Here is a 13,875-nt window from a genome sequence, read left to right as displayed (position 1 = left end):
GCAATTCAAAACATATGAGAAAAATATCTATTTTCATCTTAAAGCTTGAATCTGACTTTACAGAACTACTCCCCCCTCACAGCTTTTTCACTATAGAAGCTTGTCTTGAATTCAGTTTTCTTGGGGCCACAAAAATCCACAGCATCTAGAAGTTTCTCTAAACTTTGCCTCTGGAGAGTGAGCAGCGTGGAAGGAGGAGGGAGATGGACTTATTTGCTAGAAGCAGAAGAGCAGTGTTGGGAAATTCTCTGCCCCTTCCCTGTTCCTAACTTGGCCTAGGAACCCCAGGAGAAGAATGCACTGAGGGCAGCCTCCTATAGGCGGCAGCAGTGCCCACAGCTGGGCACACTCCAAGCTGGTGCTTTTCTTAGCATCTGTACCAAGTGTGGTCCTTTGTTACTGTGTCACATACATTTGGCAAGAACCAGGCACAACCTTTTTAACTTTGTCAAGTGCAATTTTTGCTTTGACAACACAGAAGACAGGCAATGTCCCAGTGCAGTATGCTAAGTGTTATAACAAAGGTATGGATCAGACTGGGATACAGTAGAGATGCTTCCAGAGTGGGTTGCCTCTGGCTAGGAGCAGCCTTGTCAGTTTATTGCGATGAATCTCAGAATACCATCAATCCTATGCGTGCTGTGCTGTGAAAGGTCAAGGAGGACTGAGCAGCATTCGAGGCCTCTGTCACTCTGGTTATCTATGACTGTTAGTTTGGAGCAAGAAAAAGTTTGAAGGATGTTTTGAAACACAAGTGATACACTTTATGTTCTACCTCTTGCTTTCCATTTTCCTGGGCTTTTCATCTTTTTCTTCATCTATTCTCTACAAATATCAATCAATCCAACACACCTAATATTTTTCATTTAAGCTGTTAAACAAGTCTTCCTTGTCACATGAATTGTATGATATTTCTTTTTGTATAAATCTTATAAATGGGTGAAGAAAGATAGCCTGTTTATTTTCCTCACCTTACTTTTAATTTTTTTAATAATACTCTAAAGAGAAAACCAAATATTTGAGAACACTTAGTGCTTTCAGAAGAGGACAAAATAAACACAACTTATTTCTATTATCCTGTGAAATATTCATTTCTATGCAATTCACTTTTCTATGATTCCACTGAGCCCTCACATCTTGGAGTAATTACTGTTTGTTCCAAATCTTAATCAGACTGAGTCTCCTGGTCATTTTAAAGTTGCCCAGTAACAGCAAAGGAGTTTGTTGAAAAGCTGCCTTCCCATTTTTGTGGGATGAGGTGGAGTATAAATAAATAAACCCAACTCATCCTATTATTAACATTATATAAGAATCTCTTTTGTATATGGAGATGCCAATATAAAGTCATGGACTTAGAATTCAAACTCTGTCTCATGTGTTAAGTATGGCAAACACTGTGTTTTTCTTTAAGGGAGCTATAAACCTTACTGATAATTATCAATAATAATTCTTTTGAAACTTCTTATTTTTATTTTTTTGCATATCCTTTCTGTAACAACGTGCTAAAATGGAACATTTTGTGGGTGTTCAGGGACCAAATAATACATTTTAAGCAAGTCTTCTACCCACTTGCCATCAATCACCTCTTCCTCTCAACCTCCTTTCTCCCATCATTCCACCCTCACATCTGTAATAATAGAGCTGAATCCTCACTGCACTGTGAATTCTCTGGCACAGTTGGTTCTGTTCTTGAAGTAGTCTCTTACAGTTAAAAAGCAGTGGGCACAGAAGATGATTTACAGTATGGAGACCTAGAAGTTAAGGATTACCAGCACATTAAAAGACTGCCTCTAAACCAAAGAGAACATGAGAAGTGAGGGAATGATAAAATCTCTTCAGACTCAATTTTTTCAGTCAGGCTAAAATATGTTTGGCTAACTTTGATTTCACTAACTGGTTGCCAGAATTCTCAACTTAGTTTACATATATAGAATATACAGATAGCTTTTGTGGTAATATTATTTAATACCATAAACCGTGTATCTGCTGGGTGATACAAAACTTAGCAGGACTCTTCCTCCCCTCCCCTTGTTGATAGGCCTGAATCCTAGAGATGAGTCAGCCAGCTTTTGTGACCATTTCCCAAGCCAGGGAGGCAGCCCCTTCTGTTGCTGACAGCTTTAGATGTTAGAATATTGTTTTGTATACTGAATCCCAAATCTGTGCCTTACAGCATCCATTCATAATTCATAATTCTGTCCTGTGGAGCTTCCTCTATGATTTGATGTTCTAGGAATGATAAATGTGGTTCCTTCTCTTCTTTCTGGCTTCTCAATGGTGATGTTGCCCAGGGATCAGTTTGGGTTTCCTTTTCTGCCTTGGTGATGCTGGATAGCCTCATGACTTTAAATAGCATCTATATGCTGATAATGCTCACATTTATCTCAACAGCCATGTCCTTGCTCCTGAAATTCAGACATATACACCCTTCTGCCCACATGTCACCTTCACTTAAATGTCTAACAGGCATCTCAAAGTCAACAGGCCCCAAACCTGTTGCTCCAAAAGTCTTCCCCATCTCAGTAAATGTGAACTCTGTCCCTCCAGTAGGAGCTCTCCACTCCCATCTCCTACCTACTACTTTCCCCGTCACTGCATTCCGATCAACCAGCCTCCTTGCTGGACCTTAGAGACACCCAGGCATGTTCCTGCCTCAGGGGTGGTGTGCTCTGTCCCCTTTACCTAGAATGTTCTTTCTCTAGACATCCACATGGCTTGCTGTCTCCCTCACCTCTTTCAAATCTTTGCTCTTCTGTTCCCTTCTCGCATGAAGCCTTCTCTGATCACCCTGTTTAAATTGCAAGCCAGGCTCCTAGCACTCCTATCCTCTTTCCTAACTCTACATTCTCCCATAGAAATTATCACCTCTTTTTATATAATTTTATATAATTATCACCTCTTTTTGACACATTTATTTTGTTTATTATTTGTCTTCTCCCACTAAAATGTACCATCCTTAAAGAAGAGGTTTTTTTTTTTTTTCCACTGCTATCTCTAGCATCTAGAACAGTGCCTGGTGCATAGTAGGAACTCAACACATATTTATTAAACAAAAAAAGGACTGAATATCTACACAACTAAAGTTATACAGAATCCACTTTGTTTAGGTCAGTACCAGATCCATAGGAAACCTCAAGAGACTCATTTTCCTCTAGATTTAAAACTTCTAAGACAGCTTGAAATAAGCCTGTTCTCTGTAAGGTCAAGAACAAGATGAGCTATGACCTTTCCCACGATGCTGGTATTTGTCCCCAGCCCCACTTTTTCCTTTACCTGCATATGTTCACTTGGATCAGGCACTGGAAGCAGGCCTGGGACAGTCACAGGATGGCTCGGGGACACAGCCTGTCTCAGGGAGGAGCAGGGCTGTGGTCAGGAAGGGGAGATGCTTCGGGGCACCCTTTCCCACCTGCTTAGCATCCTCTGCCTTCTTTCTCTCACCTTCCCTGCTCCCTTCCTGTTGGACACAAGCCCCAAAGGGACCCTCGGGCACACACCAGCCCGACGAACAGAGAGTTAGTTACGGGCAGTGCAGATGGCATTTTACTATGGATTTCATTCTTCCAGTTTTTTAAAAGTTCATTGTAAAAAGAACGTCATCATTGTGGGTATTTAATTGAGATCATCCCTTACTTGGTTAGATTACCTGTGTAATGTGATACTCTTCTTATTTCACCTTAGTTATTTAGTCCTCCAGAAATGAACAAAAATATCATCTTTTGAAACTATTCTGAAAGCTTGGATTTTAGATTATTAGATTGACTTATTTCATTTAAATCTTCCTACATTTTTCGTGTTAGTATGTGTTCATGTGGACAGAAATCTCTTCTGTCCGACTGCAGGCTGTTGAAATGTTGTCTTTAATTTTGGCATAGTGAACGTAATAGGTTATTTCTTTAAAACACAGCAATGTGACAACAACGTAGGATTATCACTATAATATTGAGACCCTGGCGAATGCCAAGAGAAAAAAAATTCTTAACAGCTTCTGGACCCTGAAACCAGAAACATATAAGTGTAAATATGAAATATGGACATACATAGTTTAATTAACTAAGCTTATGAGTAAATTAGATAATTGGTGTTAGAAACATTCTTTTACTTGACTCATAACCATATTGGTTTCTTTTCTACTCAAACAGCTTGTACTTCTTTTCTGTGATTGGCATGGGTAGGTTTGAATACCCACGGACTTCAAGCCTTAAATATCTGGGCCAATTAAGACATTTTGGTAGTAATATTGCACAGTTACCTTGTAGCACATTTATCAGGAGCCATGGCCCAATGGATTCTTTTTTTTTTTTTTTTGAGACCTATTTCTTTTCCCAACAAGATGTTGAGAATCTCTTCAATGTTGAACCCTTCTTAGATTATTTCAGAGCAATAGTCACTTATTTCACTTAACTGGATCACAAATTTCAATTTTCTGGCCTGCAGTTTAGTTTCAACTGGGCACATTTCCCAGGAAACAATGAGTATTGGCTTAAACATGCAGCATCTGTGATTTTTCTTTTGCGATTCACTTGTATAGGAGAACCCTCTGTTATTAATATCTGGGGGCAAAGGTTCTATGAGACCAAATGAGTGGCTTTTCCTTTTTTAAACTTCATGACAAATGACAGATGGTATAACACAAACACCCACTCCCTCAAAAGATTTAATTGAAAAATCCTTCCATTGAAGGTAGAAACTAGACCCAGTGTGCATAAGGATAATCGAGGTAGGATGTAGTCCCCTTACAACAAGAAAGGAAACAAGCTCACGCCTCCCCTCTCCGTCGATCACATGGGCCTCAGACGCTTTTTCAAGTTAAATGTAAAGTCTCTGTGTAGAGTCATGCTTTCTGTATCATGACAGTGACTCCCCCCACCTTTCTTGCTTGGTTCTCATTTCCAACTCATTCTACAAATGGACAGGTTCCTCCTCCCCTAAGTACCCTCAGAAGGACACACACCCAACTGATGACAGTAGTTATACGTGATGAGGGGAAAGACGGCTAGAACTGAGGGTGATCCTTAAAGGGGGCTTTAGCCTTGCCTATAAATGGTAATTGTTTATAAGACAGATGAATAAAAATATTCATTATTATATTAATTTTTAAAAAATTCAAAACCTTGCATCTTTCCTCTACTCTAGGTCATTCACTTCCTGTGCCTTGGCGTTACTATGACTTCCATTTTTCCCTAACTCAGCTTTTCCAGTGTTTTCTGCATTACTATACACAAGGGTATCCTTAAAATCCCGCCCCTTCCTCTACTTCCACTTTCAGGTAATATTTTAGTGTATTTCCTTTAGGTCAAGAGTAGGTATGAATAAATATATGTTTATTTATGTATAATTTGGACCTTGCTCTTGTAATTAAATACATTGAATCCACTTGTTTTTGACTTCCAAGCCTGCCTCAGCCTATATAATGGTAATTCCATACATATGTTTAGTGCTTCAGAGTCCCACAAAGCACTTTTATTTTTCCTCTCAATCCCTGCCTCTTCCCTCCACCCCCACACTCCCTGCCTTCCTTGCTGCTTTGTCCTCCTTTCCTTATAATATAGCAAATTACTCCTTCCAAGTGAGCCTCCACCCACAGCAGCGTGCAAGAATTATCTTGATCATGTTCAACCACTCAATTCCCTCCTTCCCTATTACATAGCCTTGAGGGTGATATGGATATCTGCAGGGAAAAAAAAAGTAAACGGAAAATATAAATTTTTATATTTAAAAAAAGATTAGATTTAGGAGTAGATCAAATACATTATCCGCTGAGAAGCTGTTTATGGAGTGAGAGCAACCTGGGTGTAGATTTCTGACGTCAGAAGGACAGGAAAGAACATTTATAACGGCTTTCTAATTTGTCTTCTTTTGGTCTCTTTTCTCCTTCAAATCTATCTGTCATAATGTCATTATCAATATATTTATAAAATACAGATTTGATTTAAAAATATAATTGATTAAGAACCTTTGCTGGATCACTACTATCTACCAAAGCAAGTCTGAATTCTTAGCCTGATGTACAGATTCTTTAAAATACGGTCCATCCAGCTTTTCCAAGTCCACTTGTATCCTCTGTACCAAGAACTCTATGTTCCAGTCATGCAAAGTGACAAAATAACAAACAGTCCCTGAACTTGTCAGATGCTACTACTCCTCTGTGACATTTATCTGCCTGTGCCTGCTGACAAAGAATACCTTGCAGCCACCTCTCCACTTGGTGAACTCCTACTCATCCTTCAGTGTCCAGCTCAAACGCCGCTCCTCTGTGAAGACCTCTCTAGGCGGGATTGATTGCTCCCTCCCCTCCATATCCTTGAGCCTTGGCTCAGATACATACAGAACTTATCACAACAAACTTTGATTTATAGCCTACAGGTCTTTCTTCTTTTATAGCCCATGAAATGCTTGAAGGTTAAGACCATACTGTGTTCGCTCTTGTAATCTCAGTGCCTAACATGGAGTCTATTAGACATTCAACGTTCATTTCATCAATGAATGAATCATTCATTCATAGAATGACCATTCTGTAATGCTGTAAGAAAAAACTGCTCTTATCACTATTAATGCCTTGACAGGAAGCTGCTGTCTCTTAGTCACAGAAGGGACTCTGGGAGATCACTAGTGTAATCTCTTCCTAGTCTTCCCACTTCAGGGCTGCTCAGTTCTCGGAGAATTGCTCCAACCTACTGACCTCCTTGGCATACTTAGTATTTGGTATTGGATAATGATTACTAAATTGCCCATTAGCTTTCTTCTTGTGAGAAATCCTTAATTTGTTTTATCATTCTTTTCTCAATTCTCTTTCAATGCTCCTATCAATTGGTCAGCAATTAGTGATCCAAATGGGCAACACCTTTGGCACATGGTACTAAACTAAGGGTTATTTTTTTCCCCCATAGTCTTGGAGATCTGGAGGCATGAAAGAAATCCAAGAGGAGGACAAATAAGGATATATGAATTAGAGAAAGAGAAAGTGCATATGGCACCATTGGAAGGGAAGGGTCATGGAGAGGCTGCCAGCTAACAGTTCTAAGGAAAATAAAATCTATAAAAACAAAGCAAAACAAAACAAGTGCCTGCCTATAGGGAACATAGTGTAGTGCAATGGTTTTCACATGTTTTGCTAGGAATGGGAATCTTACTCATAAGTCTGTGGTAGAGAGAGTGGGTTGTCTAATGCAATACTCATGCTTAGTAACACAATTCATCTGAGGCAGCAACATGTCTAGCCAAAGGACACATTGCCAGCTTTCCTGGTAATGTGGAGGCTGTGATTAAGTACTGGTCAATAAGATATAAGTGGAAGTGACATGTGGGGCTTCAGCAGAGTAGTCTATTTAACGGTGAAAAGCTACACTCTATTTCAGTCTTTTTTCCTTCCTACTGTGTAGAATGCAGATGTAATGACTGCTTTTAGACTACGAGGAAGCATGCTAAGGAATAGCAGAGTAAGACCGAAAAAAACAAACAAACAAACCCGGATCCCTGGCCCTGAGATCCACCACACCTGCAGAGCAGAGCCATAGCTGTGGACCCACCAAGACTGCCTATCCAGACTTCTAGCCTTCATGGTAGACTTCTAACATGAGAGAAATCAACTTCTATCTTGTTTAAGCCGTATTTTGAGTGTTCTGAATTTACTCCTAAATGATAAACTACTCTTGTCCTCAAGGAGCTAAAGATGAAGAACAAGAATATTTGGCACAATCTAAAGAATAGTAGAAAGATAGGTACACTTAATTCTGTGTAATTATTGGATTTATGAACAATTGAGCTGCATAGAAATAATATTTTAGATTCACCATGGAAACTAACAAGTGAAAAGCAAAATTATAAAATGTTTATGTGAACATAGAAACATGGAGAAAGGCATTGGAGGAATGCATGGGGCCATTAATATTGATTGCACATATTTGGATTTTTACTGCTTACAGTGACCAAGTAATACTTTTGAGGTTTAAAAAATTAAAACAGAAAATATTTTAATCCAAAAGCAATTACATAAATATTCTATGAAGGACAACTATATGATTACCTATATTGCTTTTTTTTTTTGGTGAGGAAGACTAGCCCTGAGCTAACATCCAATGCCAATCCTCCTCTTTTTGCTGAGGAAGATTGGCCCTGGGCTAACATCCACGCCCATCTTCCTCTACTTTATATGGGACGCCGCCACAGCATGGCTTGACAAGAGATGCATCAGTGTGCACCGAGGATCTGAACCTGAGAACCCCAGGCCGCTGCAGCAAAGAGCGCGCACTTAATCACCGTGCCACCGGACTGGCCCCTGCATTGCTTTTTTAAAGAGGAAATTCTATAATTGTTTTTAGGCCATTGGAAACCCAGATTCTCATCCCTGATCCACTAACAACTAGATGTGGAATCTTGGGGATGTCATAGTGTTTGGACTTTAGTGAATGAGAATGCTGGTAAATGAACTTTACAGTTTCTTCCAGCACTAACATTCTGTGAATTTAATCATACAATTGCTTCAGTGGATATCTTACTGCAATTCTCCAGTCTGATTTCTATGAATTGAAGAGTTGCTAAAATGAGTTAGTTATGTAGTTCTTATGTGTCTATTTCTGAAACAGGGATGACTAACAAATATAAATGCCATAGAAGAATAAGACAGGTAACTCCAAATCCCACCCTTCTCCTATGTTTCCATAATGGCTTTTCCATACATATAACATGGTATTTCTTAAGGTGCTATATATACTTTTTTGATTTACATGTCTGTTCCCCCATAGATTGTGAGCCCCTGAGGTTGGGGAAGGGGCAGGAAATGCATCTCTCTGGTGCCAAGTGCTGGCTTGCATATAAAATAGAAGATTTTGCTGAAGAGACGAGTGAGTGAGGAAAAATTTTCATAAAAAGATGATGATCCTAAGAGAAAATGATGGCTAATCTTTGACTGATGACTTGAAATCTGGTCTTTTTTCTTTATAATCCAGATTAGGATCTTAATTGATTTGTGACATATTCATTAGTCACAAAAACTTTAGGAATTCTTGATAATTTTTGCAAGCTACATTGGCTTTTAGGTTGTTGCCAGGTTAATTCAGCCATCAAGGAAAAAAGGGTGAGCTTCATGCTGGCATGGACCAAAAGCTATTGTTCTGTCTCTTGACTGTGGACCGTACACAGTGCACCTTCAGCCCACTCTGGGAGACTAGGCAAGAGGATGTGAGGACTGTCACACAGTCCATCTCCAGAGACTGGGGGACTCTGGTGGGGAAACTCCACCTGAAGCCCTTATCTTAGTGAGGTGAGGCCAGTGCCATCAATGAGAACTAGGGACTACCCACTCTCACTGTTGTCCTATATGCCACCTGAATTAATGGCACTTGCTCTGCTCACACACCCTCCCAAGTAAAAGCAAACAAGGAAAGTAACAAAGCGCTCGTGGCTTTAATTCCAACCACAAACAAAACCGTTTCCTTGCCCTCTTCCCTGATGACTGTCTTTCTAGTCCTGAGTGGGTCCAAGAGTAGCTACTGCCCAAAGGCAGGTACAGAGCACCCAGTCCTTCCTCCCTGAGGTCCCTTCTCTCCTACTCTTCTAACAGGGGTGCCTTAAAACTGACATCACTGAACCCCTCATGCAGAACAAGAGGTGGTCTGAGTATCACTCATATATGCCTCCTCATGGAGACTCGCATCAAATTGTAAGCATTTTAAACAGAGATATTAGGACTTAAAAAAATCAGATCGTTAAATAAAAATAGATTTCAAATGACAGTAAATGTAAAGTATGAGTATTAAAGAGCATACCGCAGTACCCTGGGGTTCCACATACTGTCTTCATGAGCACTTGATGTTCCACAATTTTAGAGAGTCCAAAATCAGCTAACAACACAAGAAGAAAATTGAATGAAGCAAGTCTTTTCTCAGCTTTTGTAAGATGACAGAATACTTCTGTAATTCAAAATAAAACTAACACTTATTTATGTGTGTGTTTCTTTTTGTATTTGATAATGCGGTGGATGTAGATGAGACCAGTCATCTGGGAGAAGAAACTAAAAAAAATAATAATAATTCAAGTCTTGCTTTAAATTGGAGAAAAATATGACTCCCAAATACATTTTATGCTCTTCTCTATAATTTCCAGCTTTTAGCAAGTAAGCTATTTCTTCTTGAAGTAATAGTTGCAATAGAAATATTTTTGTTTAATATTAATTCTGAGATTTATGAAACAGTAACTCTAAATGACAATATAGAATTAATGATATGATTCAGAACTTTTAATCCATTGGGAGAAATCAAAATAAAAAATTAGACTTTCATAAATGTCAAAGAAATGAAAGAAATATTAAAAGGTTTATTCTGCTTCAAAATAAATGTCATTCCCTAGTGACAGATAAGAATTTACTCTCATATAAGGAATATAAAACTTTTTTTTGCAAAAATCCTTTTTATTTATCCCTCAGAATATTACCTAGATAAAACATTATCACAAATTGCTACCATTATGGTCTATTTGCTGGGCTACATCTCTCCCACTCGGAAAACATCAGGAAACCGTTCAAGGCCATTCTTCAAGAGAGGCAGGTGCAGAATTGATGCCATTTTCGACCTCAAAGATAAACCCACATTTCCACTGAGGTGCTGATCCTTATCAGGGAGAGCAGCAGGAAGTCCTTCAGAAAGAAAGGCTCTCCTGCCTAAATTAGTATCTATCTATCCATTTAAAGAACTTTCTTTAAGGATAAAATCTTTGAAAGTGATGTCAAAGGAAACGGAAGCCTCCCTGCTGCCCAGTGGCTTTCAGGAGTGATTATGAGAACAAGCTGGCGGCCCAGCAGGACTTCAGTATTTTTTCCTTGGGTTCTTGCATTCATAAAGCACATTATGTTGTCTGAGCTCTTCCACGATATGTATAACTTAATTTTCAAAGGTGTTAACACTTATAAATGCAGTGAACTTATCAGATTAGCATTATAAAGGATAGCAGCAGAAGAGCGATGCCCTTCAGAGAATTTAATACAGAGTCTGCTAAGGAGAATGCATCTAAAATAATTTTTTTTTATTTTGCAAATTAACGGACATGGAAAGTAACATTTATATAATTTTTTCTAAAATGCTGATTTAAATATCTCTTTGAGTAGATCAGAATTTCCTAAAGTTCACCTTTGTAGTTCTTTAAAATATGTACTGAGGGAAAAAAGAAGTTTCCAGAGTCAGATAAGGTTTGGGGAAAAGCCTCACGGTACACTATATAAGATGTCAGTCTACACATTAGCATTTTGAAAATTCTGGGAGGTCTTGCAGAAATAAAATCGTGTTTAACTTTAAGTTGGCATTTCCTATCTTATTTGACCAACCTTCGCACCTCCGAAAACCACTCCCACCTCCCTCAAAGGGAGTTATCCACCTTTGTTCACTCTGCCGAGGAATGAGTGTTCCGTGGGGTGTGCTTTGGGAAGTACAGATCTCAATTTATCTCTGTTCATATAAACAAGTGACTCAGAGCCTAAAGTCACTAAGATGTACTAAGCATTTTGTGTAAAAGTTCTTGGTTATCTAAAATTAAGCTCCAACTAACTAGTGGAATAAAAATAATCAAAAAAGAAATGTTATCTGTGGTTTTCTTCTTTATAAACTTATCTGCAAAATACAAGGTCACCTCCTGAAGTCCCTATCATTTCTAAGAGTTGTCATTCCTTTGTGTGTCCAGCAACAGGGCACCCATTCTAGGTGCTAATTTCCAGGTTAATATTCCAGGAAAGAGCACATACTTCTAAAACTATGCATTATTCTTTCACAGACACCAAATATTCAAGAAAATTGAATGGAGGCAAAACTGGATGGAGCAATATTTTAAAGTTCTATGAAATAAATTTCTTCTACTCTGAGAAAAGAGGTCTTAAGACATCAGGAAATGTTCTCACCGATTTTGAGTGGTGCATCTGGGGCTGGAGTTGCATAGAGAAGATTCTCTGGTTTGAGATCACGATGGACAATCCCATTTTCATGTAAGTACTAAATAGGGAAAATAATGAAGTAACATTCATGTAGTTATATTTATAGTTCCAACATTTATATTTACTATTTTCAGAATTATAATAATTACTAAATTATGTGATTCAACAACACACATACGAATTACGATTTAAAAATAAACACCACAGAGGAAAATATGTTTTAAACTATACTTCAGTACAGAATAGCTTATATATAGTTACCTGAAAGTGAAATGCAATTTAAATTGTATAGAACCAACTGCCAGAACTGAAATATTTACTCCTCAGAGAATATTAATTGCAGTTCACTTTACACATATTACCATATCAGCTGGAATTGGCTAATTATTATTATAATAAAGTGAAGGTGTTGTGTATTGAAATTTGTCTGGTTTATTATCTGAAAGGCATAATTCTAAGTGTCATCTTAGAAACTCACAACCATAGCAAAGACTTCATAATTACTGTTTGAACAGACACTTAGATGTGAGCAGTTATTACACAGAATTATCTTAAATGTGATACATATTGTTTAATGGTAGTAAATGCTGTCATAGGCTCTTCTGAGGATTAGTAAATTCAACTATCAGTATAAATATAGAGGGCTATATTTGAGATGAATCCTAAAGATCACCTCCAATAACTCCACTTATATTATTATATTTTAAATTATTTTATAAATTATGTGTAATCACACATGTAACATACTTTCATTATAAATGTTGAAGTCCTATCTGAGCCTGCTCTCCCCAGTCCCAGATCCCTTTGCAAAAATAATCATCCATCAGTTTGAAATGATGTGACCTTTTTTCTATGCATTTACAAACATGAATATATCTATACAAAGAGACATCTGTGGTTTTCTCCATTCTTACATAAATGTATCATTAATATAAATTTTTTACAGTGCTTTTTTTTTACTTAACAATATGTCTTTGAAAACTTTCCCACATATCACTTCAGCTTATTCTAGTTAACTCTTGCATCCATTTTGTTGGATGTATCATAATTTATTTTGCTATTCCCTTTTTAACGGATGTTCAAGTTTTGAAAATTATAAATAACACAGTAATTAACCTTCTAGCACTTGGATATTTAGGTATTTTTGCTGGTGTTTCTCAAGGACAGATACTTGGAAGCATGTCTGATGGGGTCAAAAGGTACATAGATTTTTTATTTTAATATATACTGCAAAATCACGCTCCTCAAAGACCCCATCAATTTCTACTCACACAAACAATGGAAGCGTATATGTTTTCCTAATGTCTTTACCAAATCTATATTTTTAACTTTTACTGAGCTGGAGTGTAAAGATTATATCTTAAGTTTGGTTTAATTTGTCTTTCTCTGTTCACTGGTATAGTCAAGCTTCTCTTCATATGACAGTCGGTTTTCCTCTTCTACGAAGAGCCCATTCATATCCTTTGCCCATTTTTCTGTTAGGTTAAGACAAAAAGTTGCCAGGGTGCTCTAGCTTTTCTCCTTTCCTACTTCACTGGAGAAGGGAAGGAGTTCTTATTTTTACTCAAGCCAAGTAACAGGAGATGGATAGTTCAAGGTCACAATTGTAGTGTTCGATATGTGTCACTTAGCAATTTGGGGAAACAGAGACTAATGTAAGGCTCATGAAAAATTGAAAGATGGTTGGAGCAGGTGAGGGAGCAGAGAGAGCCTCAGTTGCTCTCAAATAACAGCTGGACAAGGGCACACATTTCGCAGGGGCCCAAGATGGACTGTGCAGAAGGGAACCAGACACGAGTCTCCCTGAAGAGGTCCCTTTGCAGGAGTGTTCCTGCCCGGGTGATACCCTCTCAGCATCACATGGAGCAGAACTTGAGGAAGGTGACAGCAGGCAGCTGAGGAGCCATTGACTTCTCAGGGCACCTGGAGGGAAAGAACTGCCCTGCAATGGAAAGGTC

General features: G+C 38.3%; 1 protein-coding gene across 2 annotated transcripts in view; it reads right to left on the bottom strand.

Moving 5' to 3' along the window:
* The window catches only part of CAMK4 (calcium/calmodulin dependent protein kinase IV), a 217,947-nt gene that overhangs the window by 23,399 nt on the left and 180,673 nt on the right, over positions 1 to 13,875 (bottom strand). For both annotated transcript variants that reach the window (XR_009219728.1, XM_058538382.1), the window contains exons 6-7: positions 11,885 to 11,975; positions 9,768 to 9,842 (exon numbers count right to left, since the gene is read on the bottom strand). Coding sequence is in view for 1 of the 2 variants with exons in the window: in XM_058538382.1 (XP_058394365.1) it covers positions 9,768 to 9,842; positions 11,885 to 11,975 (166 nt within the window). In the remaining variant the exon portion in view is untranslated. The remainder of the gene's footprint in view (positions 1 to 9,767; positions 9,843 to 11,884; positions 11,976 to 13,875) is intronic.

Source organism: Diceros bicornis, chromosome 1 (genome assembly GCF_020826845.1).
Source record: "Diceros bicornis minor isolate mBicDic1 chromosome 1, mDicBic1.mat.cur, whole genome shotgun sequence".
Taxonomy (NCBI): Eukaryota; Metazoa; Chordata; class Mammalia; order Perissodactyla; family Rhinocerotidae; genus Diceros; species Diceros bicornis.
The sequence above is the reverse complement of the archived record's forward strand: the minus strand, read 5'-3'. Positions and strand labels throughout refer to the sequence as shown.